This window comes from Scyliorhinus torazame, chromosome 29 (genome assembly GCF_047496885.1).
Source record: "Scyliorhinus torazame isolate Kashiwa2021f chromosome 29, sScyTor2.1, whole genome shotgun sequence".
NCBI lineage: Eukaryota > Metazoa > Chordata > Chondrichthyes > Carcharhiniformes > Scyliorhinidae > Scyliorhinus > Scyliorhinus torazame.
The window spans coordinates 15800532-15827297 of NC_092735.1; the positions used below are offsets into that span (position 1 = coordinate 15800532).

General features: G+C 44.8%; 1 protein-coding gene across 3 annotated transcripts in view; it reads left to right on the forward strand.

Annotated features, from left to right (window-relative positions):
- Nucleotides 1-26766, forward strand: part of sun2 (Sad1 and UNC84 domain containing 2) — a 136064-nt gene that overhangs the window by 64590 nt on the left and 44708 nt on the right. For 2 of the 3 annotated variants that reach the window (XM_072492109.1, XM_072492108.1), the window contains exons 2-8: nucleotides 2111-2278; nucleotides 10080-10273; nucleotides 11035-11193; nucleotides 17151-17219; nucleotides 17906-17999; nucleotides 19072-19133; nucleotides 20886-21019. In XM_072492109.1, the coding sequence (XP_072348210.1) occupies nucleotides 2157-2278; nucleotides 10080-10273; nucleotides 11035-11193; nucleotides 17151-17219; nucleotides 17906-17999; nucleotides 19072-19133; nucleotides 20886-21019 (834 nt within the window). In that variant the 5' untranslated portion in view covers nucleotides 2111-2156. The remainder of the gene's footprint in view (nucleotides 1-2110; nucleotides 2279-10079; nucleotides 10274-11034; nucleotides 11194-17150; nucleotides 17220-17905; nucleotides 18000-19071; nucleotides 19134-20885; nucleotides 21020-26766) is intronic. The other variant, XM_072492110.1, reaches the window with a different exon arrangement.

Genomic DNA, 26766 nt, shown 5'->3' on the forward strand with positions numbered 1-26766 from the left:
CATTTCTTATAATTTCAGTTCTAAATAATTGGACCCCTATCTTCAGACTGTCCCCGTGTTCTAGATTTCCCAGTTGGGGAGAATCAACCACTCCGTGATTACCCTGTCAAGCCTCTTCAGAAACTTGTATGTTTCAATGAGATCACCTCACATTCTTTCTAACTCCAGAGAATGTAGACCCTGTTTACGCAGCCTCTGGTCAGAGGACAACCCTCCCCCTTCCATGCCAGGAACAAGTCCAGTGAAACTTCTCAAGGACAATTAGAGATAGGCAACAAATGCTGGCTTAGCCAATGCCATCCACAAGCTATGAAAAGAATTTAAAAAACGACCGTTACTGTACCATCTCCCAAGACAATGAAAGTATATCCTTCCGTAGATATGGATACCAAAACTGTGCTCTCGGTGTGGCTTCACCAAAGTCTGTACAACTGTAGCAAGACTTCCTTATTCTGGTTCCCCAAACCCTTGGCAATAAAGGCCAATGTATCATTAACTTCCAAGTTGCTTTGTGTACCTGCATGCTAACTTTGTGTTCTTTGTACAAGTACACCCACGTCTCTTTGAACATCCACACAGCAGTTTGTCAGAGTGCCTGGAAGCTTTTCAACTCCGATGAACCTTACCCATTTCATGCATTGTGTTTTTTTTATACTGGGTATTGCTGATCCCTGTTCGTTTACCACACAGCCAGTGTGTATCACTGATCTCTGTTCATTCACCTCACACCCAGTGTGTACCACTGATCTCTGTTCAATCATCTCTCACCCAATGTGTACCACTGATCTCTGCTCATTTCCCTCACACCCAGCGTGTACCACTGATCTCTGTTTATTCCCTTCACACCCAGTGTGTACTGCTGATTCCAGCCTGCTCTCAACATGTGGTAGTGAAGTGACCCCAGCAGCAGTTGCTGATGCCCTGACTGTGTGGCGAGTGAGTGACTAGCAGTTGATGTTGTGTTCAGTCTGTTTCTAAAGGCGGTGGAGCAGCTGGTAGTGGTGTGGTCAGTACTTTTATGATGCAATGCCAGTTCTTGTAGTTCTGACATTCTTGTTTTCTCATTTTCCTCTGTACTGCGTTGCTCAAATTTCAAATAGTTGGAGGAATGGAAGGGAACATTGGTGACTAATGCTGAAGCAGGGAGAGTAAAATGCTGAATGATGAGCCAGTCTGTAATTGGGATTATTTAATGTGGATTGTCCATTGCTCAACATTGCTCCTGTTTGTCAACATGATGTTGAAATATGGCTGTATCTCTGCACCACCTGCAGTATTGCAGCAAACATCAGTCACACATACAACTGCCAATCCGCATATGCAGTGCACTATATACCCCAGTGTTATACAGAGACAGACCTGTCCCCACCAGTACTGTACCCGTGTTATACAGAGACAGACCCATTCCCCACCAGTACTGTATCCCAGTGTTATACAGTGACAGACCCGTTCCCCACCAGTGCTGTACCCAGTGTTATACATTGACAGACTCGTCCCCACCAGTACTGCACCCCAGTGTTTTACAGTGACAGACCTGACTTCACAGTAATGTACCTGTTATACAGTGAAAGACTTGTCCCCACCAGTTCTGTACCCCAGTGTTATACATTGATAGACCTGTCCCCACCAATGCTGTACCAGTGTTATACATTGATATACCGGTCCTCACTAGTACTGTACCCCAGTGGTATACAGTAACAGAGCCGTCTCCACAAGTTTTGTACCCCAGTGTTACACAGTGACCGAGCCATCTCCACCAGTACTGTACCCCAGTTATACAGTGACAGAGCCGTCTCCACCAGTACTGTACCCCATTTCTACAGTGACAGATCTGTCCCCACCAGTATTGTACCCCAGTGTTATACAGTGACAGACCTGTCCCCACCATTACTGTACCCCAGTGTTACACAGTGACAGAGCTGTTTCCACCAGTACTGTACTCCTGTGTTATACAGTGACTGTCCTCTCCCCACCAGTACTGTAGCTAGTTTTGTTTTACAGTGGTAGACGTATACATGGACTGTTAAACACTCCCTTTAACATCTCATGTATGTTGTCTCTTTAGTTGGCGATGTGGGTGTTAATGGATTCTGTTTCCCTTTGAGTTTAGTTTGAGTTGCTGTCCCTCTGTGTGAGAGTATCAGAACCCATTGAGGATGTCACGACGTAGCACACGTCTTGCAACAAGTGGTTACTATCAAGATGATGATGATGCCTCGAGCAGCAGTGGCGGATCTGTTACCGGGAGTGTTATGTCCTACAAGGAGAGTCCTGTCAGGTGGGTCCCACTAACTTTTAAAACTGTGTTCTCAATTAGCAACTCGTCAGGAAACAGGTGTTTCCAGTGTCTTGCCGAATCATTCTTTCCCAACTCTCCCCTGTCTGTTAAAGCAAAGTGAAACTAGAATGCAAATTTCAAAATTCTGCCAACTTGTCATCCTTGATCATCGCTTTAAGATCGCGTTGTACTAAAGAGATTTTAGAAATTAACCAATGAATTCCACACTCAGTGAGGTGTACAGCAGCCGGGGGGGGGGGGGATGTCTGGCAGCTGTTATTGTGGACCAAAGTGATTTGCAGTTTGATTAGGAAGTTGGGGCATTTCTTATTCCAGAACTCACAGATAGGGCACTAGTGACTGTTACTGTGGCATAAAGCTTTCCTTCTCACTGTGAACCACACTGTTGGTGCTGTAGACGCACTCTAAATCAGGAGTGTCTGTGACCATGACAATGATCAGGCTGCGCAGTGCAAGACACTGAGTAAAATTATGGAACAGAAGAGGCTTCATGTTGTTTGGTCTTTTATGCCATACGAAGGAATCCACCAAACACCTCAACTTGTCTAAACCAGAATCTTTTATTGAGTCTCGTGTGGTAAGATAGCAATCTGCTATAGAGCACGTTATCATGGAGTCTGCTTATTACTCCTCTGGAATCTGCACCTAGCACCCACCACTTGTATGTCTTATTACCTCCTCAATCGTCTTCTGAAGATGGCCGGATGTGTCTCCCCTTGTATGAGAGTTACTGATCACATGACCTTGGTCTTGAGACCGCATGTTGGGTCTGCACTGCCATCTGCTGGTTGGAGGTCACACCATCCATCTATGATATAGTCCATAGGTATATCACCACATCTCTCTTCCTCACAAAACATTAAGATACATTTACAAGCAACATTGATCGTTAAACTTTATACATTCATATTATTTGGCTAATAAAGTGAACAAGTTTTACTAATGTGTCCATAAACATGCTGTGCCTGACAAGTATCCTTTTCCTTTGCACAGATCATTGTGCCTCCCTCACAGGATCACCTCTGATCATTCGAGCTGTTGCCAGCCTCTTCGGTTTATAATGCCGGCCTCTTGTTTCTCTTGCTCTTCGCATTGTGCCTTTGAAAGGCCTGTGTCCATGACTGCCATACTTGTGTTACTAGTCGCTTTCTCTTTCGCTTCCTTGCATAATGTTGTTTGCTACTTGCGACTGTATTCGTTGCTGGTCTGTTGGTGGGATGAGCTAGCTCTCCCAGTCTTCTCTTTATTTTGAGAACACGATGATGGATTTTGGTGTGTCTCTTGCTTTTTTTTTCGTAGCAGCCTCTGGCATGGTGCTGGTTGTTAGCTGAGAGGTCTGCAGAGGTTTAGACGTTGCATCGTCTTTGGGTGGTATGACCACGCCCACTTGTGTGGCCTCACTGACATGTTGGAATACCTCTGTTTCTGGTGTCTGAGTGAAGGTTGGAAGAAGGGGTTGCAGGTCTCACCCCTTCTTGGATTGCTGGAGCATCGCTCATTTGTTCTTCGTCACTCAAGGTGACAATTCTCTCTGGCTGAGCTGACCCAGGCACTGGGTCATCTTTATCAAACCTGATGGGATTTATCCTAGGATTCTCTGGGAAGCCAGGGAAGAGATTGCTGGACCTTTGGCTTTGATTTTTATGTCATCATTGGCTACAGGAATAGTGCCAGAGGACTGGAGGATAGCAAATGTGGTCCCTTTGTTCAAAAAGGGGAGCAGAGACAACCCCGGCAACTATAGACCGGTGAGCCTCACGTCTGTAGTGGGTAAAGTCTTGGAGGGGATTATAAGAGACAAGATTTACAATCATCTAGATAGGAATAATATGATCAGGGATAGTCAGCATGGCTTTGTGAAGGGTAGGTCATGCCTCACAAACCTTATCGAGTTCTTTGAGAAGGTGACTGAACAGGTAGACGAGGGTAGAGCAGTTGATGTGGTGTATATGGATTTCAGTAAAGCGTTTGATAAGGTTCCCCACGGTAGGCTATTGCAGAAAATACGGAGGCTGGGGATTGAGGGAGATTTAGAGATGTGGATCAGAAATTGGCTAGCTGAAAGAAGACAGAGGGTGGTGGTTGATGGGAAATGTTCAGAATGGAGTTCAGTTACAAGTGGCGTACCACAAGGATCTGTTCTGGGGCCGTTGCTGTTTGTCATTTTTATCAATGACCTAGAGGAGGGCGCAGAAGGGTGGGTGAGTAAATTTGCAGACGATACTAAAGTCGGTGGTGTTGTCGACAGTGTGGAAGGATGTAGCAGGCTACAGAGGGACATAGATAAGCTGCAGAGCTGGGCTGAGAGGTGGCAAATGGAGTTTAATGTAGAGAAGTGTGAGGTGATTCACTTTGGAAGGAATAACAGGAATGCGGAATATTTGGCTAATGGTAAAGTTCTTGGAAGTGTGGATGAGCAGAGGGATCTAGGTGTCCATGTACATAGATCCCTGAAAGTTGCCACCCAGGTTGATAGGGTTGTGAAGAAGGCCTATGGAGTGTTGGCCTTTATTGGTAGAGGGATTGAGTTCCGGAGTCAGGAGGTCATGTTGCAGCTGTACAAAACTCTGGTACGGCCGCATTTGGAGTATTGCGTATAGTTCTGGTCACCGCATTATAGGAAGGACGTGGAGGCTTTGGAGCGGGTGCAGAGGAGATTTACCAGGATGTTGCCTGGTATGGAGGGAAAATCTTATGAGGAAAGGCTGATGGACTTGAGGTTGTTTTCGTTGGAGAGAAGAAGGTTAAGAGGAGACTTAATAGAGGCATACAAAATGATCAGGGGGTTGGATAGGGTGGACAGTGAGAGCCTTCTCCCGCGGATGGAAATGGCTGGCACGAGGGGACATAGCTTTAAACTGAGAGGTAATAAATATAGGACAGAGGTCAGAGGTAGGTTCTTTACGCAAAGAGTAGTGAGGCCGTGGAATGCCCTACCTGCAACAGTAGTGAACTCGCCAACATTGAGGGCATTAAAAAGTTTATTGGATAAACATATGGATGATAATGGCATAGTGTAGGTTAGATGGCTTTTGTTTCGGTGCAACATCGTGGGCCGAAGGGCCTGTACTGCGCTGTATCGTTCTATGTTCTATGACCTGGGGAGCTGCATAATGAAATTGTCATCAGCTCTTCCTCAGGGTCAGCCTCAGAGTTGCCTGCTATTGCAATCTCCATGTTGCTGTCATTGCAATTGTCATCTATGTCCTCCCATCCGTCATCGGTGTCATTGATGTTTTGGGAATAAATTACAGGAACCTGTTCAAAGACCTGGTCCGGGTCACCACATACCTCTGAGGCCAGTTTCTCCAAGGTCGGGACGACTTCTTCCATCTCTGGCCCAGTCAATGGCCGATCTTCTGTTGTATCAGCAGCTTCAATTTCGAAATGTACCATCTCCAAACTCCCGCTCTCCCCCGTGACCACCTCGTCATTACTGGTCGACCACCGGAGCCGTGCCTCTGGAGCCTCATCGGCGCTGTCCATCTCGGCCCATCATAACTATACACTTCAACTAAGGTTCCCCTCGGCCCTCACAAGTAAAACTAATCCACCCTGACCTAACTTTCTTAACAACTAAATGTTTCCAATCCTGGCAATATCCTCATGAATCTCCTCTGCACTGTCTCCAGTTCAATAACATCTTTCCTGTCCTATGGGAACCAGCATTGAATTATGTTTAATTATATTAAAATGTATTTAGATCTGGTTCCTATCATTGCATGGCAGGAATTCCTTCACTGGGAAGGGGTGGGGACAATGGAGTGTGAAAATCCCACCGGCATTAAGGCCGCTTTGGGACTCCCACTCGATTTGATTCTCCGCCTTGTCCTCCAAAAAAGGAGACGGAAAATGCCCCCCAGAGTTATTGTTTCGCGTTTGTTCCCAGTCTGAAGAAGAATCATATGGACTCAATTTTGGGCGCAATTTAACTGAAACATTTCTGATTGTCATTTTGGGCGAGTTGTTTGGTGAGATTTATGCCCAATTATTTACCCACATTTAGTGCGCAATTTAATGGCTGTGTTGCTCTTAAGCGAGAGTGCGACAAGGCCATTAGATCGCGGGAGAGGTTGAAAACTGGAACCGTGCTAGGCACCGATCGTTTTGCGATCTAACCGGCTCACCCCAGTTGGCAAAATCAGGAACCTGCTGTAGCGTGGCAAGAATCCAATAATCACCACTTACGGCCAATTGCCATACAATTAACTGTAACGGCACCCCATTTAATGGCCTCCCTTCATCCACCCGCTTCCCCAGCAAGTGGTAATGAGGGCGCCGATTAGTACACCTTTTTAAAAATGTGAGACTGGCAGAAGGGCTGCTGTGAGGATCCGGGGAGGTGAGTAACCATCTTCCGCTCTCGGGCAATGAGTCCAGGGGCACTGGGGTTGATGCCCAGGTGCTTGAAGGGGAGAGGGGGGTCTTGATTGGGGTGTGTGCATATGCGCATGCAGGTGACCGCCCGCCCCCCCCTCAAATCAGAGACCCCTGCCTGGAAGCTGAAGAGCAGTCCAGGCAGTATAATGAAAAATCAATGCGTTTTCACTTACTTTTGTCTGATGCAGCAGATGTATTTAAAGTAACAGCTGTTAAAAGTATCAGAGGTTTCCTCAAAAGTCCTTGACAGCCTTTGAAATGTAAATCGTCCATTCAGTTTCACATAGCAACACATTGTATTCGCCAGCGAATTAGCGATTGGCAGTTTTATTACTCCGGGGTGCTTGACGCTAACCAGAATGTTTATAAATACTCATGCTTTGATAGACAATTCCTCATCACATTAAAAGCAGTTAAGTATTTTCACTTCCTCCTTTTCACAGTAGAAAGAACTTGGCTCAATGCACTTTAAAATCACATGTACATTTCTAAGAGAAATTCTAGACATTATGTAAATACAGCTCTTTTTTTCACATGTCCAGGTACTAACCCCCCAGATTGTGACTGGCAGGTATGATGTGGTAGGCATCACAGAGACATGGTTGCAGGGGGTTCAGGACTGGCATTTAAACATCCAGGGATTCACAACCTATCGAAAAGACAGAGAGGTGGGCAGAGGGGGCGGTGTTGCCTTGTTAATTAGGAATGAAATTAAATCAATAGCACTAAACGACATGGGGTCAGATGATGTGGAGTCTGTGTGGGTAGAGTTGAGGAACCACAAAGGCAAAAAAACCATAATGGGAGTTATGTACAGGCCTCCTAACAGTGGTCAGGACCAGGGGCACAAAATGCACCACGAAATGGAAAGTGCATGTCAGAAAGGCAAGGTCACAGTGATCATGGGGGACTTCAATATGCAGGTGGACTGGGTAAATAATACTGCCAGTGGACCCAAGGAAAGGGAATTCATTGAATGTTTACAGGAGGGCTTTTTGGAACAGCTTGTGATGGAGCCCACGAGGGAACAGGCCATTCTGGGCTTAGTGTTATGTAATGAGCCAGACTTGATTAAAGATCTTAAAGTCAGGGAGCACTTAGGAGGCAGTGATCGTAATATGGTCGAATTCAATCTCCAATTTGAAAGAAAGAAGGTAGAATCAGATGTAAAGGTGTTACAGTTAAATAAAGGTAACTACAGGGGCATGAGGGAGGAACTGACTAAAATCGACTGGGAGCAGAGCCTAGTGGGAAAGACAGTAGAACAGCAATGGTAGGAGTTTCTGGGAGTAATTGAGGACACAGTACAGAGGTTCATCCCAAAGAAAAGAAAGGTTATCAGAGGGGGGATTAGGCAGCCATGGCTGACAAAGGAAGTTAGGGAATGCATCAAAGCAAAAGAGAAAGCCTATAATGTGGCAAAGAGTAGTGGGAAGTCAGAAGATTGGGAAGGCTACAAAAACAAACAGAGGATAACAAAGAGAGAGATAAGGAAAGAGAGGATCAAATTTGAAGGTAGGCTAGCCAGTAACATTAGAAATGATAGTAAAAGTTTATTTAAATACATTAAAAACAAACGGGAGGCAAAAGTTGACATTGGGCCGCTCCAAAATGACGCTGGTAATTTTGTGATGGGAGACAAGGAAATAGCTGAGGAACTGAATAAGTACTTTGCGTCAGTCTTCACAGTAGAAGACATGAGTAATATCCCAACAATTCCGGAGAGTCAGAGGGCAGAGTTGAATATGGTAGCCATCACAAAGGAGAAAGTGCTAGAGAAACTAAGAGGTCTAAAAATTGATAAATCTCCGGGCCCAGATGGGCTACATCCTAGAGTTCTAAAGGAGATAGCTGAAGAAATAGTGGAGGCGTTAGTTATGATCTTTCAAAAGTCACTGGAGTCAGGGAAAGTCCCAGAGGATTGGAAAATCGCTGTTGTAACCCCCCTGTTCAAGAAGGGAACAAGGAAAAAGATGGAAAATTATAGGCCAATTAGCCTAACCTCGGTTGTTGGCAAGATTCTAGAATCCATTGTTAAGGATGAAATTTCTAAATTCTTGGAAGTGCAGGGTCGGATTAGGACAAGTCAGCATGGATTTAGTAAGGGGAGGTCGTGCCTGACAAACCTGTTAGAGTTCTTTGAAGAGATAACAAATAGGTTAGACCAAGGAGAGCCAATGGATGTTATCTATCTTGACTTCCAAAAGGCCTTTGATAAGGTGCCTCACGGGAGACTGCTGAGTAAAATAAGGGCCCATGGTATTCGAGGCAAGGTACTAACATGGATTGACGATTGGCTGTCAGACAGAAGGCAGAGAGTTGGGATAAAAGGTTATTTTTCGGAATGGCAACCGGTGACGAGTGGTGTTCCGCAGGGTTCAGTGTTGGGGCCACAGCTGTTTTCTTTATATATTAACGATCTAGATGACGGAACTGAGGGCATTCTGGCTAAGTTTGCCGATGATACAAAGATAGGTGGAGGGGCAGGTAGTATGGAAGAGGTGGGGAGGCTGCAGAAAGATTTAGACAGTTTAGGAGAGTGGTACAAGAAATGGCTGATGAAATTCAAGTGGGCAAGTGTGAGGTCTTGCACTTTGGAAAAAAGAATAGAGGCGTGGACTATTTTCTAAACGGTGACAAAATTCATAATGCTGAAGTGCAAAGGGACTTGGGAGTCCTAGTCCAGGATTCTCTAAAGGTAAACTTGCAGGTTGAGTCTGTAATTAAGAAAGCAAATGCAATGTTGTCATTCATCTCAAGAGGCTTGGAATATAAAAGCAGGGATGTACTTCTGAAGCTTTACAAAGCATTAGTTAGGCCCCATTTAGAATACTGTGAGCAATTTTGGGCCCCACACCTCAGGAAGGACATACTGGCACTGGAGCGGGTCCAGCGGAGATTCACACGGATGATCCCAGGAATGGTAGGCCTAACATATGATGAACGTCTGAGGATCCTGGGATTATATTCATTGGAGTTTAGGAGGTTGAGGGGAGATCTAATAGAAACTTACAAGATGATGAATGGCTTAGATAGGGTGGATGTAGGGAAGTTGTTTCCATTAGCAGGGGAGACTAGGACCCAGGGGCACAGCCTTAGAATAAAAGGGAGTCACTTTAGAACAGAGATGAGGAGAAATTTCTTCAGCCAGAGAGTGGTGGGTCTGTGGAATTCATTGCCACAGAGGGCAGTGGAGGCTGGGACGTTGAGTGTCTTTAAGACAGAAGTTGATAAATTCTTGATTTCTCGAGGAATTAAGGGCTATGGAGAGAGAGAGGGTAAATGGAGTTGAAATCAGCCATGATTGAATGGTGGAGTGGACTCGATGGGCCAAATGGCCTTACTTCCGCTCCTATGTCTTATGGTCTTATGATTTAATGAACCTTTATTTACCTTTAAGGATATTCAAGAAAAAACCGAATGCTAAACGCTCAGGGCCCACGCCACGCAATACGCCCGTGCCCAGCATGAAACGCTCAATATCCAACAGCTCAGTGAATAGTCAATGCAGTCTTGCCTCCATGCTGGGTCAACCAATAACCAACGATCCCTACTGGCAGGAACCTGAAGTGGAGACTGTGTCTGAGCCTATCGGTACGTGTTCCACAGCGGGAGATTGTTGATTGTTCAGAAATCTTGATTCCAGGGACTAGTAACTGAGAATATGGGTGTAATACATTTGCTTCTGTCTATATCCATGGGGAACCTTACAGCAGCTTTAACACCAAGGTCGAAACACAGCTATAGTCCTTTACATATAAATTCTATAAAGTTTGACTTGTAAAACCATTGAATGATGCAGTGCAGCAGGAGGTCATTTAGCCCATCTTGCCAGTGGCAGTACTTGGTTTAATTAATTTCACTCTCCTGCAAATGTTTCCCCAATCTCAGTTTGTTGTCATTTCTATTAAATCTTTCTTTAACATGCTCTGCTCTAAGGAACTGCATTTTTCCTTTACCCTTCCTTGGCTTCTAACCCTAACTTTCAAGTTCTTAATGTTCTTCTAAGATCAGGTGTGGTTACCATTTTAGATCACATTTGTCCCATGATGGACTATGATGTATTTGTTTTTATAGAACATTCCTGAGTGGTGTATGTGAAAGAGATGGGTGGAAGGCATTGTGGCATCACTGAAAAGTAATACCCAAGCTGTTGATATGTAGAAAAAAACAGCAATACAATAGATATTGGGGTCAATTTTGACCTAACACACTAGGTGGGAATTGGGTGGATTGGAGTGTGACTTCCATTGATGGGAAGATGGGAGAGATTATGATCTCTGCTGTAATGAGTTCCCTCTTGCTGTTTAATATAATGATTTTTGATCAGTTATATGTTATAATATGTCTAACAGGTGGTGACCCACCTGGCCTTGAGGACAATTATGAGAGGCTGTCTGGAATGGTAAGGAGAGCAAATGGCTACAAGAGCAATGTGCTGTCAGCAACTCCAAATTCCTCCGATATCTACACAGCATCCACTTCTGGATACTCCTCCGAAGATGAGCAGCTGGGTAACTGGAGTGTTTAGCATCTTTTCTTCCTCAACCCCATGTTTTGACCCCCGTAGAAAAATCACCCACTGTACATTTCATTGAACTTCAGCAGGGCCCCACTACATGGATGTCAAACCAGAATAGGGGGGGGTTGTAAATGGGACTTGGAGTGGATACAGGCAGCATGGGAATTGGAGGAGTGGCAGGGGTGATTTGAATGGATGGTATTGATACAGGGCAAGATGGTGGGGCAGGGGCACTGTGAATGGACTCAGTGCAAATACAAAAGGGGGGGGCAAGGATGGCAGTGAATGCACTCGGTGGCTGGGATTTTCTGATATTGGCAAAGGCCAATGTCAGATGGGAAAAGCAGCGTTGAAGCCACTGACCACAGTGGTGGCTTTCTCCATCATATAGTCTGGAACTTGGAATAAAAAAACTTGAAGCCACAGGTCCCAGGGGCAGCCTTTGATTAGCCTGCCCAGCCAGCAACTCAGACACTCTGTAATCAGGGGTGCCATTTTTAAAGGCCACCCAGTGCAGGGTGAGCAAACCAGTTCACCCAGGTGCATCCTTGAGTCAACATCCAGGCATGGACCCCCCTCCCCCCCAATGCAAGCACTGCACTCACCCAAGCTCCCCTGGGAGTACTGCTCGCCAGGTGCACGCCTCTGGAGACCAGTTGTACTTCACACCATTCTGACAGTACCCCGCGTGGAGGGATCTTTTGACATGGGGGCAGGGGGGGTTGATTCTGCCATATGGGGCTGATAATATATAAATTTATTATAATAATGTTCCCGATGTTGAATAAGAACATAAGAACATAATGTTGGGAAACGTGGCCTGTCACTGACAGCGGAGAGGGGACAATCGTGTCATGGTTTCATGTCATTATGAAAGGCAATTTTGGACTTCTCACGATATTTTTTTCCCCCCGTTGCCGAACCTGCCGAACACGAATGGGAGTAGAAAATTCCAGCCGGTTTGGGTACAAGATGGGACGGGGTGGAGGGGGTGACTGTGAATGCACTCTGTGCTGGTACAGGTTAGACTTGTAGATGTGGAATCTGCGAAGGGACTGGGTGCGGATCGGGGAAGACATTGTGAATGTATTGAGTGGAATAATCCAGTCCTTGATGCTGGATTATAGATAGTAAGGAGTAGTTGTGTTATTTCAGACTACTAATCCTCAGTGACCCTATAACTAAACACAGCAATGTTGGCTGTGAGCTCACAGAAAGATAATCCCACTGCTTTCTACAATTGAAATAATCTTTACACCGAACTGGTTTGGCCTCTACTGGAGTGAAGACATTAGTGAGGGTGTGGGAAAGATTTCCAAGAATAATTCTAGTGAGGGGTGGGAAAGATTTCCAAGAATAATTCCAGGGGTGAAACCTCAGTTATGTTGATAAATTCGAGAAACTGGGTTTTTCTCTTTGGAGAAAGATGTTGAGAGAAAATTTGCTCTAGGTGTTCAAAATCATGATTCTAGACCGTAGGTAGCGAGAAATTATCCTCATTGCTAGAAGGGTCGAGAGCAGATTTAAGGTGATTGACAAAACAACCAGAGGCGACACGAGGAAAAACTTTCTTGCGCAATGAGTGGTTAGGATCTGGTATGCACAGCCTGAGAGTGTGGTGGGGGCAGATTCAATCATTGTTGTCAAAAGAGAATTGGATAATTATCTGTGGAGAAAATATTTGGCAAAGATATGTGGGGCATGGAACTAGCTGAGTTGCTCTTGTGGTGAGCTGGCACAGACAACAAGCCACATGGCCTCCTCTGTGCCGTATCCATCCTATTATTCTAACAAGTCTGCCATTTCCTTATTTTCATTTGCAGTGTTATTCCATCTGTTTTGAAAGTGAAGACACTGCCCTGACTACCTTCTGATATAATTGTAAAAATTTGCTAACCTTGATATCCCTCAAGTTTCTTTCAATTTCCATTTTGCAGCTTACTACATTTTTGGCGTCATTGCTTTTTTAAAATCTCTCCCTGTTCCCTGGATTTACACTATTCTTTGTACTTCAAAATGCTCTTTCCATTAGTTTTATGTTATCTCTTTTTTTTTTTTGTCGACTGCGTCTGTTTTATTTGGTAAACAGAGTTCTTTCCCCTTGGGGATATATACTGATCCTGTATTGGGCTAAATTATTTTAGAGCACATTGCTCTGTAGTTTTATGTTTATCTGTAGTTTTGCCCAGTAGCAGATTTGACCAGTTTGCGGCCATCAATTCAGTTCCTGTCCTACTAAAGCATAGAATCTTAGTAACTGTGTTAAGCTCTCCCTTTTCAAACCTATATTGAATTTAATCATCTTATGATCCCTGTTAAATAAATGTTCCCTTTCTGTTAGATTATTAACTCAATTTGGCTCAGATTTTGCTGCAAATATCTATTTTGAATGCAGGCAAGATTCACTACCTTTGTGAAAAAGATCAATTTGCTCTTCCCAATCTACGTAAAAGTTGAAGTTTCACCCTTAATCAATTTTGCTTTTGCTACAAGCCGAATAACTGAATGAATTCATTCTGCTGCTTCATTGTTGCTGTCTGAAGGCCTATAGACAGTTCTTATTACAGATTTTAAGTCCTCTCTCATTTTGCAATTCTAACCATAGACAATCAACTGATTGTCTGTTTGTCCATTAGAAGCAGGAGTAGGCCATTCAGCTCTTCAAGCCTATTCTGTTATTTAATAAGATTATGGCTGATCCTCACTTTCCCACTTGATACCCTTATCCTTTGATTTTCTTAGTATTGAAAACGTTATCGATCTCGGTCTGGAATATATTTGTCAAATGAGCATTCACAAACCTCTTGGGTGAAGAAATTTCTCCTTATCTTAAATGGCCTATGCCTTATTCTAAGATAATCTTTATTATTGTCACAAGTAGACTTACATTAACATTGCAATGAAGTTATTGTGGAAAAGCCCCTAGTCGCCACATTCCGGACCTGTTCGGGTACACACAGGGAGAATTCAGAATGTCCAATTCACCTAACAAGCACATCTTTCGGGACTTGTGGGATGAAACAGGAGCACCCAGAGGAAACCCACGCAGACACTGGGAGAACGTGCAGACTCCACAGAGACAGTGGCGCAAGCGGGAATTGAACCTAGGACCCTGGTGCTGAGAAGCAACACTGCTAACCACTGTGCTACCGTGCTGCCCCACCCAGGAGAATTTTCTCCGCATCTACCTTGTCAATTCTATACGTATTGAGATTCTTCTCATTCTTATAAACTCCAGAGAATTCAGGCCCATTCTATTCAATCTCATCCCAGGAATGAACCCGTTGAACCTTTGTTGAACTCCCTGTAAGGTATGGAGATCAATTCTATGTACAGTACTCTAGATGTGTCCTCACCAAAGCCCTCTGTAATTGCAACAAGATCTCCTTAATCTTACACTCTAACTATGTTGCCAACAATATTTCCTCCAAGCGATATGGCTGTGTAGTAACCCAAAAGCCCTTGTGTAGTCGGCGAACAAGTCAGCCCCTTTAATTTAACACAAGTACACGGGCTGTGCAAGAACATTTAAAGGAGCTGCACATTTAAATATATTCCATGTGCTCCAAATAAATAGTGTGTGGGATTTTCCAGTTGCTCCCGCCTCGAGAGTGGAAATTTCCACCTGAGGTCAACATACCTTTAAGTGGTCCGTCAAATTGTCCAGCCCACCCGTGACAATTCCCATGCAAGCGGGACTGGATAGTTTTTCTCCATAGAGGGAATGTTGCAATCTAGATTGTAAATAGGAAGGCCCAAGCACTGAAACCTGTGGCAAGCTTGGTTATGCAATGGAAACCTGAAAACAATCTGTTATTCCTAATCTCTGCTTTCTGTCTGTAAACCAAGCCTCAATTTGTGCGTATGGATTAAGAGATTCTTGGGGGTCCGATGCATATTATTCTGAAAGTGTGGGAGCATAAATGTCCAATGGAATTTTACAAATGGGGACCAGGAGAAGAGGAATATTTATAAATTGGTACAATGTATTGGTTAAACCACCATCAATACATCCAGGACTTAAAAGTCATAGAGAGTGTACAATACAGATTCACCAGATTGATATCTATACTTAGAAGGGATATTCAATGTTTCTCATATTTTCTTTCTTGGCATCATAGACATGGTTGGTATTTATTCCTATTCCCAGTTGCCCTGGAGAATGTGATGATGGGCCTTATTCATGAGCTGCTGTAGACCATGTGATAAAGCTAGCCCACAGTCCTATTAGGAAGGACTAGCATCAATCCTTGTCAGAGTGGGCAGCACGGTGGCTCAGTGGTTAGCATTGCTGCCTCACGGCGCCGAGGTCCCAGGTTCGATCCCGGCTCTGGGTCACTGTCCGTGTGGAGTTTGCACATTCTCCCTGTGTTTGCGTGGGTTTCGCCCCCACAACCCAAAGATGTGCAGGGTAGGTGGATTGGGCACATTAAATTGCCCCTTAATTGGAAAAAATTAATTGGGCGCTCTTAAATTTATAATTTAAAAACAAAAATCCTTGTCAGATGGTGTGTGACCGGGAAGAGGGGGGGAAGCTGGATGTGGCGGAGTTCCTATGTGCCTGGTGTCCTTCCAGAAGGCACTATCATAGAGTAAATTACTATGGCACAGAAGGTCATTTGGCCCATTGAGTCAGTCCCACTCATAGAATCCCTATAGTGCAGGAGGCCATTCGGCCCATCGAGTCTGCACCGACCCTCTGAAAGAGCACCCCACCTAAGCCCCATAACCCCACCTAGAGGGAATTTAGCATGGCCAGTCCACCTAACCTGCACACTTTTGGACTGTGGGAGGAAACCGGAGCACCTGGGAGAAACGCAAACTTCACACAGTCACCCGAGGTCTGAATCGAACCCACGTCTCTGTGCTAACCACTGTGCCACCTTGCCGCCCTACCCAATATTCCCATATCCTTGGAAAGTTGCTGCAGTGCATTTATTTTATTGCATATGCTGATGATGGAGGGTGCAGTGTTTAAGGTGGTGCTGATGAAGTGGACTGCTTTGTCATGGATGGCGTTTTTGCCATCATTCATCCAGGCAAGTGCAGTGTTGTGTAGGTGGTGGGGAGGCTTTGGGGAATCGGGAGGGGCAAACCATTTCCCACAAAATACCTATTCTCTAACCAGATTTCGTATTAATAGCATTTACATGGCTGGTCCAGTTCCTAGTCAATGGCAACTCCAAAGATCGAGGATGTTAATAGTGGGTAACATGTTGATCGCAATGCCTTTGGATGTTCAGGAGTATTGTTAGATTCTCTCTTGTTGAAGACAGCCATTGCCTGACATTATATAAAGTGCATTTCCAGCATTTTCTCTTTGATTGCCTGACACTTTGTCTGGCATGCGTGTTACTTGCTACTCATCAGCCCAAGTCTTTTTTTAAATTTGTTTACGGAATGTGGGCTTCACTGGATAGGACAGCATTTATTACCTATCTCTAGTTGCTCTTCAGAAGGTGGTGGTGAGTTGCCTTTTTGCTATGTGTGAGCTCAGACTGTGTCTTTGTCTGTGACGCTGGGAACACACTGGTGGGGTGAAGGCTAAGAGGGGATTTAATAGTTGTTTTTAAAATTCAGAAAGGTTTTGAATTGATGAATAGCTAAAGACTAGTTGTTCTGGTTTTGGAGTTAGTGGCATAGGCAAAATGTAATTGAGAATAAAGATTTGAGATTAGGAGATTTATTTTATATCAAGGGTTATTGAAACGGGGAATGTTTTACCATAGGGAGTAATTGGGGCAGATACTGTTGCATCTTTTAAGGGAAAATGGGATAGCTATTTGTAGCAAAGGAAGATAGAATTCTGTGGGATTAGTTTTAGATTACTTTAGCAAAGTGTTGCAGATACTTTGGGGTAAATGGCCTGCTCCAGTAAACTTGAATGACTTCATGAGGGAAGTTTGCTTTAGTAACGTGTTCCTTCTTTTTTTTCCCCTCACTTTCCAGGTTCTGCATATTCAGCACCGGCCTCTCCTGTTGCCAAACTACGGAACTGGATCTCTGTGCTGTCTCCAGGTGTTGGCTTCATTCCTCCTTATCGTCTTAACATATTTCAATGTCAAACATCCCCAACTTCTACCCAGCGAAGTGGGTGTCAATGTGGTGGAATACTGAAACATTGCTCCTTCCTTGAATTCAAAGTTACCAATTTGCAGTAACCTTGGTTCCTAATATTCTGTGTAGTAAACCTCAAATGGTTATTAATACTGTATAGGATTGATTGTGTCTTCGTGTCGGTGAAGGTGCTTGGTCACTGATGTGCTCCAGCCTCTCGATGTTTAAATCTGTTACATCCTTCTGTTGGTGCCCAAAGATGTAATTTCTCCATAATTAGGGAGTTAAGTGTGCAGACCAGAAAGTGATACTTTTAATCCACAGTCTGTGTGGTGTTACCTGATCCAAATTTGAATAACAGTAGGGTTACTACAATTGGCCTGAGTGCTCTGGCCTAAAGGAGGTCCAGGTTTATGCTCAACGTTGCTATCCCAATTGTCCCTGGAGGAACGTGTTGCATGTGGGAGGGGAGAACATCATCTGCAATCTTCGTTATGCCCAGATCGGTGCAATGGCTACTTAGGAGGGGAAGTTGTGGAATAGTTAATATAAACCAGAGAATGTCTACAATATCAGTTGTTCCATTGTATACCAGTTGTCTTGTGGTGATGGGATGTTGTCTCCTGACTATTAGCTTTATTTTTCAGGGAAAGCTCTGTCCATGGTGTACTGGTGGCTTGGGACAGCTTGGTACCAGTTAACAACTGCAGCTTCCCTGCTTGATGTCTACACTCTGTCCAGGTGAGTGCTGCTTGGGAGCAAGGTCTTTGATACACTGTCTACACTTAGGCAATTTCCCCTAACAGAGGACATCGTTTCTAAGTACCCAACGTTCATGTACAACCCACCTGACCCAGAATATCCAACATGCACTGTATGTAACACGGGCCCCTCCTAACACACACGCATTCACTACCAATTACAGGACCTCCGCTCTCACTCACCTTACTCACACTCTCTCTCTCTCTCTATCTCTCATAGGCACGCAGGCATGTTAATAGGAGACATCCCCACCTAGAATACCCCACACATTATACCTAAGACAGAATGTTCTCTGCTGCAACCCGAGCAGCATATGCAGCATTCTGTTCAACACAAATTCCAGTTTTCAATTGGTTTGCACTCCCAGTGTAATGGCCCTGCATGTGCTTCCGTGTTGAAGATTTTGTCGGTGACTGTAAAACAGGACAAGGTATCACAGATTTTACAAACTCATCGCGTTGATTCTGGCAGTGATACTGAGCACTGCTGTACTCCACTTCATTATGTTTTGAAAATGAAAATCGCTTATTGTCACAAGTAGGCTTCAATGAAGTTACTGTGAAAAGCCCCTAGTCGCCACATTCCGGCGCCTGTTCGGGGAGGCTGGTACAGGAATTGAACCGTGCTGCTGGCCTGCCTTGGTCTGCCTTCAAAGCCAGCGATTTAGCCCTGTGCTAAACCAGCCCCTTGGATGATCTACCCTTCAAAACCTTCTGTTAACTGTTTTGATGAATGGTGTTTTGTTTGCTGGAATGGTTCCCCCCCCCCCCCACACACACACCTCTTTGTACCCTACTGTGTTTACCTTCCGGGTATATTTGGTAGAATGGCCCATTACGACAATGGATAGGTGTCTGTGGACAGTACTGAGGGAGATGGGGATTGGAAAATAAATTGTTTGAATGTTAAATTAAGTATATGTGAGTCACTATAGTTATTGATGCTTTGTTTGTTTGTTATTGATGGAACTAGTAAGAGTACTGTATGCGAAAGCACAAGGAGATTCTGTGTGCAAGGACTAATTAATATGTTTGCTTCATTCCCCTTCCAGGTGTCTCCCCAGTATGAAGAGGTGGTTACTGTTGAGTCTGCTAGTCCTGCTTGGTTTATTGGGTAAGCTCTAGCTCAATTTAGAGTAAACTGTAGGCATGGACAAGAATATTGCTATCTTTACTTTATTATGTCTAAAAAAAATCTTGATAGAAGTGAATTCAAGAAGAATTCCATGAAAAGCTGACATGACCCTGGTATCGGGTTACTTGGTACCCTAAATCAGGTTAGGGATGGGATACCGCAATGTACAGTGAGTAGGGGTGCAAGGGCTATATAAAGGCAAGAAGATGGGGAACTGGGTTATATAGTGGGGGTGGAATAGGAAACTGGGATTCTTTTCTCTAAGTAAAATGGAAGGCTGAGGTAAAGTCACCATAGTTCCAGATGACAAAGGCTGCTTTCCCCTTTTGAGGGGGGAGAGCTGACTGGTGGTGATTTAACCTGAGGATCACCACACCTCCGGCGAAGGTTGAGAAGGCAAGCCTTTGTGAATAACCCGGTGCGGGAATTGAACCTTTACTCTGCATCACAAACCAGCTGCACTGCAGCCTCATGGCACTGAGGACCCAGGTTCAATCCCAGCCTCGGGTCACTGTCCATGTGGAGTTTGCGCATTCTCCCCGTTTCTGCTTGGGTCTCATCCCCACAACCCAAAAAACAAGCAGGGTAGATGGATTGGCCATGCTAAATTGCCCCTTAATTGGGAAAAAATAATTTGGTACTCTAAATTTATTTAAAAATCAATTAATAAAAATTAAAAAATCACAAACGAGCTGTCCAGCAAACTGAGCTAAACCACCTGATAGTGGCCTTTAAGGAAAGGTTTTGAATGTGGAATGTTTGAAGGTGAATGCAGAAATGTTGTTTCCACCTGTGGTGAGATAAAACGAAGAACCATAAATATGGGAGAGCCATAGTGGATGCAATATGGAATTTTGGAGGAACTTTATTCAGAGAATGTTTAATGTTTAGAACTTGCTACTAGAGTGGTTGAGGAGAATAGCTTGGATGTATTTTCGGGGAAGACTGAATTATGGAGTAAAAACTCTATGCATGAGAGTGAAATAATAGAATGACATGCTGAACTGGGTGGGAGAAGGCTGAACCCACGAGACCAAATAGAAACCAGCTATGTAATTATTTATAGCTGATAGGAAGGTGGTATATCGAGGCTAAGGACTGGGACACTGGGCAATAAAGAAGGTATATAGCTTGGCATTGGGGAATATAGAGGTACAAGCTGGGATATATCGAGGCTTGGGCAGGACCGTGGGCTATGTATGTAGATGGTGGAGAAGGGGGACACTGGGCTACGTGGAGGCCGACGGTAGGACACTAGAATAAAAAGAGGCTGGAGGGCAGGCACTGATTCTCGTGGGTGAGGATTGGGATACACAGGATGGGAGTGGGGTACTGATCTTATATATATATATGAAGTGTGACATTGATGTGCAGAGAATTTAGAGGGTGGGCCATTGGGTACATAGAGGGTATGGCTGGAAATGGGTTACGTAGAAGGTAGGGAATGAGGCACTGGGCTATGTAAATGGCAGAATATGGGTACTGGGGTAAGTACATGAAAGATAGAGGAAGCGGGCACTGGGGTACATAGGCTAGTGGGTTGGGCACTACGGTACGCATGTAGAGGGTAGGGAATGGGCGCTGGGATACAAAGAGGGTGAGTTGTAGAGCTCAGGTTGAAGAACTGAGAAGAACTGGTTAAATGCAGTCTGATACTGAATATTCAAGGCAGTGATGGATAGTAATCTTATTTGTTTTGGTCACAAAGTCAAAATCTTCATCCTTCTGCAGGTGTTTGGCTCCTAATATCGCATAGAACCGCACGGTCTCGAGCTGAGATGCCCGCAAAATTAGAAAGGGAACCTGCAAAATGGTCAGCTTGGCCAGAGAAGCTGGCAGCTCCTGCCTTGGACCTCTCTCTACAGGTGAGGACAATTGATGGCACCTCCTATTACATCTGGCTAAAGCCATTGCTCTTCCTGGGGTGTTTTCTCTCTCTCTTTCTCTCTTTCTTTCTCTCTCTCTTTCTCTCTCTCTGTCTGTCTCCCCACAACCTGTACATTCTTCCATGCAGGTCTTGTAGCTGATGTTGGTGCAACAGATTGGCTTTAAATCAAATGATTCATCCCTGAAAATAGACTCATCCCAACTCGGGTACACAGGCACTCAGAGAGATCCCAACAGCTTGCAATCTTGGAAAGCCTTTGACCCAATGAATACCCAGCAAAGATCCGCACTTAAGAAACTCGTATACAACCATACCGTGGGGCAGCACGGTAGCATTGTGGATAGCACAATTGCTTCACAGCTCCAGGGTCCCAGGTTCGATTCCGGCTTGGGTCACTGTCTGTGCGGAGTCTGCACATCCTCCCCGCGTGTGCGTGGGTTTCCTCCGGGTGCTCCGGTTTCCTCCCTAAGTCCAAAGTTGTGCAGGTTAGGTGGATTGGCCATGATAAATTGCCCTTAGTGTCCAAAATTGCCCTTAGTGTTGGGTGGGGTTACTGGGTTATGGGGATAGGGTGGAGGTGTTGACCTTGGGTAGGGTGCTCTTTCCAAGTGCCGGTGCAGACTCGATGGGCTGAATGGCCTCCTTCTGCACTGTAAATTCTATGATAATCTATGATAAGGAGATGAGCAGCCTTACTGGCACACTGAAGGTAGCCTCGGTCACACAAATATACAGAAACAGCAAAGACTCCACTTCACACTGCCACCCACCTGTTCTTCCGACAGATTTCGATTTCTACTCAAGATTGTTCTAGATCCTTACCACCAGTGTGGAGCACGATAGCACGAGTGGATAGCTCTGTGGCTTCACAGCGCCAGGGTCCCAGGTTCGATTCCCCGCTGGGTCACTGTCTGTGCGGAGTCTGCACGTTCTCCCCGTGTGTGCGTGGGTTTCCTCCGGGTGCTCCGGTTTCCTCCCACAGTCCAAAGACGTGCAGGTTAGGTGGATTGGCCATGATAAATTGCCCTTAGTGACCAACAATGTAAGGAGGGGTTATTGGGGATAGGGTGGAAGTGAGGGCTTAAGTGGGTCGGTGCAGACTCGATGGGCCGAATGGCACTATGTTCTATGTGGACACAGTTGCTGCTTGGGCCAAATAAACTTCATGTAGAGCCATCATTCGGTGCAACGTGAGCGGCAGGATTCTCCAGCCTCCCAGCCACCTGTTTATCGGTGGCGCGGCGTTCGCTGGCGGAATTCTCTGCTCCTACCGCTGTCAATGGGAATTCCCTTGAAGCCACTCCTCGCTGCCGGGAAACATGCGGGTGGGGGTGCGCTACCGGCGGGACCAGTGAATGGCCGGAGAATTCCAGCCGAGATGTCTATTCAGTGTTGTGCATAAATGTCGCAGCAACATCCTCACTGTTCTAATACTTTGCTTGAAAGTGGAAAAGGCATTTGATTGGATGCCTTTTCCACTATGAAATAGCATTCTTTCTTGTTGCACACAAGACTAATGGTAGCTCTTTCAGAAGTTATATCTATTTACATTGAATCAGGAACACAGAGGCAGACCATTCGGCCCTGCTGGTTTATTCTGGTGTTTATGTTGTTCAAACGCCTTCTTGTCTTCATCTAAGCCTATCGGCATTTCCTTCCTTTCTCCCTGAAGTGCTTAAAATTGTGAGGATACGCGAAACCATTTAATTATTTTAAAACTCTCGCAGATCATCTCTTGCCCTTCTCTTCACTAGTGAATTAGAATTCTATACTCTAAACTCGTGTTCACTCTGCAGCAACAGCCTCCGCATCCTCACTTTCCTCCCCACCCCCACCTTGTCAACTACGCAACAGGGACCAGGCAGGTACAAATTATTTGTATTGATCATAGGACACTTGACAGCAGAGTGAGTTTGGATATCCACAGTGTAGCATCTGGAGGAGCTGAACATAATGCCACTATATCCGGATGACATCTTACATTATGTAGCTAACTTCTCCACCTGATTGCCAACATTTTCCTTAAGAATCAGACTGTATGGCTGATCCTCAGGCTCCTGATACTGTGTGCAGGCCACCTTCAAAAGAATTTCGGATCAGGTCCAGCTGCACATATCTAGGAGAAATACTGATGTCCAAACCATTGACCTGTATAACAAACTTCTTCTGGTCAGTATACACACTGACCAAGTGACCCACCCATACTCATTTTTAAGAAGGTTGAGCAGAATAAAAATTAATGCACTCACTCATCACCTCTACCTGTTTAAGATGCTATTGGGTACAATTTGGTGCAGCTATTCCAGGACCTTGATATTTGAATCCAACTATCTATGTACATGTATCAAGAGCTCACCAAACAGGAGGAACCAACCTCTGACACTATTTAGATTTCGATTTATTGTCATGTGTACCGGGGTACAGTGAAAAGTATTTTCTGCGTATAGTCCAGGCAGATCATTCCATACATGAAAACCAAAGGACATTTGATAAATACATACTGTCAATACATAGACATCAGGTGAAGTATAGGAAGTATAGTGTTACAACAGTAGAGAAGATGCGTAGAGAGATCAGTTCAGTCCATAAGAGGGCCATTCAGGATTTTGGTAACAGTGGGGGGAAAGCTGTTTTGAATGTTAAGTAATGGGTTAAGAGACGTTGCAATTAGTTGTCTCATTTATGTTAAGTATCCATTAATTGACACTGATATGTAAAGGGGCTTCAGGTGGCCTTCAGTTAGAGTTTTGTGCAAAGTCTGTTGGAATGAAATAAATGTGTGTTGGTGAAAAAGGAACAGAACTTTAGACTCTTCATATCACAGCAACTAAAACGTCTAACAATGAATCTGTTAGTGCGTGTTATCAGACTTTTGTATCTCCTGCTCCATGGAAGAGATTGGAAGAGAGAATAACCCAGATGGGAGGGATTTTTGATTATGCTGCCCGCTTTCCCACGGCAGCAGGAGGTATAGACAGAGTCGATAGATGGGAGGCAGGTTCGTGTGATGGACTGGGCTGTGTTCACGACTCTCTGAAGTTTCTTGCCATCTTGGGCCGAGTAGTTGCCATACCAGGCTGTGATGCAGCCAGATAGGATGCTTTCTATGGTGCATCTGAAAACGTTGGTAAGAGTCAATGTCGACATGTTGAATTTCCTCAGTTTCTTGAAGAAGTATAGGCGCTAATGTGTTCTCTTGGTCGTAGCGTCGACGTGGGTGGACCAGGACAGATTGATTGTTGATGTATACACCTAAGGATTTGGAGCTGTCAACCATCTCCACCTCGACACCATTGATACAGACAGAGGTGTGCATGACACTTCGCTTCCTGAAGTCGATGACCAGCAACTTAGTTCTGCTGACATTGAGGGAGAGATTATTGCCGTTGCACCATGGGACTAGGCTCTCTCTCTCCTTCCTGTACTCTCACATCGTTGTTTGAGATCAGACCCACTACGGTCGTGTCATCAGCAAACTTACAGATGGAGTTAGAGCCACATTTTGCCACACAGTCGTGTGTGTATAGGGAGTACAGTAGGGGGCCAAGTATGTAGCCTTACAGGGACCCCGTATTGAGGATTATCATGGAAGAGGTGTCATTGTTTATCCTTACTGATTGTGGTCTATGGGTCAGGAAGTCGAGGATCCAGTTGCAGAGGGAGAGGCCAAGTCCTAGATTTTGGAGTTTGGATATGAGCTTGGCTGGGATTATGCTGTTGAAGGTGGAGCTGTAGTGAATGAATAGGAGTCTGATGTAGGAGTCCTTGTTGTCTGGGTGCTCCAGGGATGAGTGTAGGGCCAGAGAGATGGTGTCTGCTGTGGACTGGTTGGAGTGGTATGCAAATTGCTTCCCACAAAAGAATTTTCCCAAAATCTGTGTGTAAAGAATCTGAAAAAGACAACTTTGGCAGGAGCCACCAAACATGCCGCAAACGGAAGTCTCATTCAGTTGTTTCTTAATATCATATGGAGTAAATTAAATTGGTTGATGACTGGCATCTGTGATAGTGGGGCCTTCTGGAGGGGGCCTTAGAGGGATCATCATTCAGCACTTCTAGCTGAAGATGGTTGTGAATGCTTCAGCTTTGTCTCTTGTACTCACATGATAGCTCTGCCATCATTAAGGATGGTTTTGTTCATGGAGCCTTTTCCTCCTACTAGTTGTTAAATTGTCGACTACCATAAATTATGGGAATGTGGCAGAATGGCAGAGCTGCGATCTGATCTGTTGGTTTTACGTTCACTTAATTCTGCCTGTAGCATCCTGCTTATGCTGTTTAGTTTGCATGTGGGCTATGGTGTAGCTTTACCAGGTTGGTATCTCATTTTTAAGTATGTCTTCTGCTGCTCTTGAAATGTCCTTTTATATTCCTCATTGAACCAAAGTTGGTCATCTGGCTTTAAGTAATAGTGCAGTGAGAGATAAACTGGGCCATGCGGTTACAGATTGAGGTGGAATACAATTCCTGCTGTCGCTCATTGACTCATGAGTGTCCAATTTTAAAATACTGGACCTGTTTTGAGTCTATCCCATTTGCATGGTCGTAGTGCCACACAACACGATGGAAGGCACCCTGTGAAGATGGGACTTTATTTCCTGACTGCTTAATCATGGACAGATTCCTAGTTGGCTGGTAGATTGATGAGGATGAGGTTTTCTCTCTTAAGTTGGTTCTTTCACCATCTACTGCAGGCTCAATCTGGAAGCCATGCCCTTCAGGACTTGGCCAGCTCAGTCAGTGGTGGCGGTTGAGTCACTCTTCGTAATAGACATTGAAGACCCCAACCCAGAATATGTATTTCCCTGCAAGTATTTCTGATGATGGGGTATGTTGACTGAAAAGTGACTGCTCGTGCTCTTCCATTTGGAACAAGTTGCTGGATGTTAATGAGGAGGAATTAGTAGGGCTTACTGGACTGACTGTATTTTTGTTGTGTCCAATTCCGATACTTGAAGATATACCATTGGACAGATTTTAGTTTTAGCAGAGACACACGGAGGAAATAGATTTTAATTCAGAGGGCTGGGAATCTGGAGTTATATATGGACTGGACTGGGTAAGGGCAGTTCTTCCTTCCCTAAAGAACATTCGTGAACCAAGTGGGTTTTTGTGGCACTTTTAGTAGTTTGTCGTCAGCTGTTTCTTGATTCGAGGATGACATCTATTCAGGTGCACAAATTTCTGCCATGGGTTTTCCTGAGTAGGCCGATTCTACCCACAGATCTTTGAACACATGGGGCAGGATGTCCCATGGGATCTGTGGGACTTGGAGTGCAGGATTTGCTGCTTTTTCTCTTGTTTCCTACCATCGTGCTCTGTCTCATCATGAAGATATTGTGATTTAAAGTGTGTTGCAGCTTGGATTGTCATCATTTTGGGTCTTGCAAATCTTGGTGTTTAGATGGGTGATGGAACAAGCTGATTATTTGTCCAGTATGCATCAGACCCCTGCATGGATTGAGTCTCCAGGCAGAATTTAGGATGATCTCTTGGACGGCACAGTGGTTAGCATTTCTGCCTCATGGCGCTGAATGCCCGGGTTCGATCCCAGCCCCGGGTCACTGGCTGTGTGGAGTTTGCTCATTCTCCTCGTGTCTACATGGGTCTCACCCCCACAACCCAAAGATCAGCAGAGTAGGTGGATTGGCCATGCTAAATTGCCCCTTAATTGGAAAAAAATAATTGGGTACTCTGAAATTTATTAAAACAAAAGATCTCTCC